The sequence below is a fragment of the Cynara cardunculus genome (assembly GCF_001531365.2).
Source record: "Cynara cardunculus var. scolymus isolate 2C chromosome LG 11, CcrdV1, whole genome shotgun sequence".
NCBI lineage: Eukaryota > Viridiplantae > Streptophyta > Magnoliopsida > Asterales > Asteraceae > Cynara > Cynara cardunculus.
In genome coordinates, this window is record NC_037538.1 from 4,947,573 (window position 1) to 4,951,489 (window position 3,917).

The 3,917-nt window shown below is 29.9% G+C and overlaps 1 protein-coding gene across 1 annotated transcript; it reads left to right on the forward strand.

The window, feature by feature from the left end:
* LOC112520992 (aluminum-activated malate transporter 8-like) lies at positions 1-2,117 on the forward strand. Its single transcript, XM_025129612.1, has 6 exons — positions 1-292; positions 488-628; positions 753-1,025; positions 1,114-1,211; positions 1,379-1,522; positions 1,668-2,117. Exons 1-6 carry the CDS (start codon positions 1-3, stop codon positions 2,115-2,117), a joined length of 1,398 nt encoding a protein of 465 aa, XP_024985380.1.
* Positions 2,118-3,917: the final 1,800 nt, after the last annotated feature.

Genomic DNA, 3,917 nt, shown 5'->3' on the forward strand with positions numbered 1-3,917 from the left:
ATGGCCATGGAGATTGCTTCTTCACCATCATCACCCCATCAAAACCCTACCACCTTTTTCAGTCAACTTAAACCCTCTGCTTCAAACATCAAACATGCCATACATGAATTCGCCATGACAATTAAGAAGATCGGGGAAGATGATCCGAGAAGGATTGTACACTCGTTGAAGGTGGCATCAGCCATCACATTGGTCTCCATGGTTTACTATCTTCAGCCCTTGTATAACGGCATGGGTGATGCCGGAATGTGGGCTATCTTGACCGTCGTTGTAGTTTTTGAGTACACCGCCGGTGAACAACTTTTCCATGATCAAACCCTAATTATATATATAATTCAATGTGATACACACACATACATACAATAATAATTATATATCCATATATGACAGATTTTGCAATTAAAGTTTTCATGCATATATGTAATATTTCTGTATTTAATCTAATTGTCATTGAATTAATGTTAATTATCATTTCATTTTTCACTAGGACAAACTTTAAGCAAATGCATGAATAGAGGTTTTGCAACTTTAGCAGCCGGTGCATTAGGTGTGGGGGCTGAATCCTTTGCTAGCCTATTCGGACAGACTGTTAAACCCATTGTTCTCGCTTTCCTGGTCTTCCTTTCAGGTTAAATCGTACCCTTGAGGTTTAATTGGTTTAATTAACGTACGTGTCCTTTCATACAATATAACCTATTAATTTATACATAGTTAATGTTGATTTTGAGTTTTGAAACTCATACCATGTACAGTTGGTGCGGCCACCTTTTCAAGATTCTTTCCCAACATTAAGAGGAGGTACGATTATGGGGTTCTGATATTCATATTGACATTTAGTCTCGTATCTGTATCGGGTTATCGAGTAGAAAAACTCATTCACTTGGCGCACCACCGATTATCAACCATTATTTTTGGTGCTGCAACCTGTATAATCATCTCCATATGTGTTTACCCGGTGTGGGCTGGTGAAGATCTTCATAAACTCATCGTTCTTAACTTGGAAAACCTTGCAAGCTTCCTAGAAGGTACATTTACAATATATATACATAATTTTTTTAAATTTCTGTAATGAGCTATTAAATGCATATATACTAACACATACTAATTTTATAGGATTTGGGAGAGAATACTACAGAATTTCTGAGGGTGACAAATCATTTCTTGCAGCTTATAAAAGTGTCCTTAATTCTAAAGCCACTGAAGAATCCTTAGTTAGTATACATGTTTTCTTTTCTTTTTTTTATAATTTGGTTTTTTGAGATTCATCTACAAATTAAAGTCAATTATTTACACATGTTTCTAATGTTCCTATATGTATGTATATATATATATACACACACACGATATCGATTTTTGATGAACAATGTTTGGAAAGCAGGCAAATTTTGCATGGTGGGAAGTACGGCATGGAAAATTTCGATTCCGACATCCATGGAAACAATACTTGAAGATTGGTGTTCTTACACGATACTGTGCATACCATATTGAAGCTCTTAATGGATATCTCAACGAAAATTTTGAAGTACGAACTTATATTATGTATAATATACTTTCAATAAAATTTAGATGTGTGTGTGTGTGTGTATATATATATATATATATGTGCAAATTCAATAAAAAATCATATAAATTATCATGCTTACTAATTAGTTCATATTTCCTTACAGGCACCCTCAGAGTTTCAGAAAATAGTTCAAGAACCATGTATGAAAATGAGTTTGGAAGCTGGAAAAACTCTGAAAGAATTAGGGTTGTCTATGAAACTAATGGTTTATCCTTCAACAGCAGCTATTCATATGGAAAACTGTAAAAAAGCAGTAGACGAACTCAATACGACATTAGAAGCTTCAAGGGTAGAGAAGTGGGACATTGTAGAAACCATACCAGTTATCACAACCACTTCGATACTAGTCAACATCATAAAATGTGTTGAAACAATTCATGAGGCCGTCGAAGAACTTTCTAAACAAGCCCACTTCAAAAAGATGAAAGATATATCAAATAAGAATGATAAAAAACGACACTTTATTCAGCATGATGGAGCTGTAAAACCTGTTGATGATGGAACCAACAAAGAGTGGGTGGCTGTAAATGTTCAGACGACAACAATCGGATGATGATCGGAAACCAACATAATCGAAGCCGGATAAAAGGAGGTAAGTTATGTACTAATATGTATGTGTATATGCATGCAAGTTTGTATTGTATGTGTTCTTTGTATAATATCGATAATAATGTAACCTGCTATATATATGAAGGTTAATAAAAATATTCCCAACTAATTAATTAATGTCATGTTAGGATGATGACCACGACCAAAATTAATTTTCTGATGTGTATATAAAATTAATTAGATTTAACATGTGAACATAATAATATATGATCAAAGTGTTTCGTTTGTGAACACCTATAAGCAAGTGTTTACTCAGATATACTTCAAAAATGTAACCGATAATTAATTACTTGAAATAATTAAGAAATGTAGCCGACAATTAATTTACGTGAAATATTCACAATGACAAGACATGAGATAATTAAGAAATGTAACCAAAAATTAATGTGCATTAAAAGAAAGATCAAATAAAAAATTAAATTTTTATCCTCGTTTAATAAATTTTCATATGCATCAATCGAAAGTGTTTCTTGTTTTTTATTGGTTTATTGAGGTTTGTAAATTTAATACATTTTAATTGGTTAACAAAAGATCTTATCCTCTCTCTTTCTATATATATATATATATATATATATATATATATATATAGAGAAAGAGAGAGAGAGAGAAAGAGATTAAATCATTTGTGTAAACCATGTAAACCAATCTTATTCATTCATTTTCTTGATCAATGGTCAAAATTAGTTTAGATTATATTAGGAAATAAAAAAAAAATTATAATCCCTATAAGGGCAAAATTGTAACTTTGGTAGTGATTTTATTAATGGCAACCATATCATATATATCGTAATATTAATGAAACAAAATCATTTGTAAAATAATATATTAATTTTATGTTCAAATATTATAAATAAAATTACATCCATCATTAAAATAGATCAACAATAAAAATAAAACACACTATAATCAATTTAACATAATGAAACATTTTGAATAAAAAAAATTACTACAATTCATGAACGAAATGGTTTCACAGTTTCATCAATACATAAATCAACGTAATGCTAGATGAGACATTTGTCATTTTCATGTTACTGGTAGATGGATCCGTTTCATTTTGATAATAAAATTGTTTCATTGTTCACTAATTACACAAAATTTTCTTAGAAACCATAAAATGGTTTCACTTTCTTCAATCACCCATTTCATCGGCTAGCATGGTTTGATGAGTCATTTGTCATTTCATGCTATTGATAATGAAATTGCTTCACTTTTCGCTAATTACACAGGCTTTTCTTATCTTTTTTGAAATGGTTTCACTTGCTTCACGCATTCATATCATCATGCACTCATTTCATGTTGCACCTATTTCATCATCATTTTCACTTACTACATGCACCAATTTCACTATGTATGAAATCGGTTTCATGAATTTTTTATATTATATTACTGATTTCATGGATTTATTAGTCTAATAACCTACGATTTTCATGAATCTTGACAATAATAAACCGAGACACAATATAAGAAAATCTAATTTTTAATATTATAATTTAATTAAATATTTAAATGTTACCATTTATAAAATTTCTTTTATTATATTAACTTAATTAAGATTTATTAATAACTTACATATTTAATAGAAAACAATGCAAATGACCAATATACCTTTATTGATTAAATTTAATTAGAAAAAAAAGGAATTTTCTTATTGATTGAAATTAGTTTACACGGTTTCTAAGAATTGCACGGTTTTCATTTGAACGTGCATATATATATATATATATATATATATATATATATA

What these genes read in the sequence shown, in the direction of transcription:
- LOC112520992 (XM_025129612.1), top strand. Translation starts at nt 1, where the DNA reads ATGGCCATGGAGATTGCTTCTTCACCATCATCACCCCATCAAAACCCT. An exon ending in AGTTTTTGAGTACACCGCCG is followed by an intron (nt 293 to 487) that starts GTGAACAACTTT and finishes ATTTTTCACTAG; the next exon opens with GACAAACTTTAAGCAAATGC. An exon ending in TTTCCTGGTCTTCCTTTCAG is followed by an intron (nt 629 to 752) that starts GTTAAATCGTAC and finishes TACCATGTACAG; the next exon opens with TTGGTGCGGCCACCTTTTCA.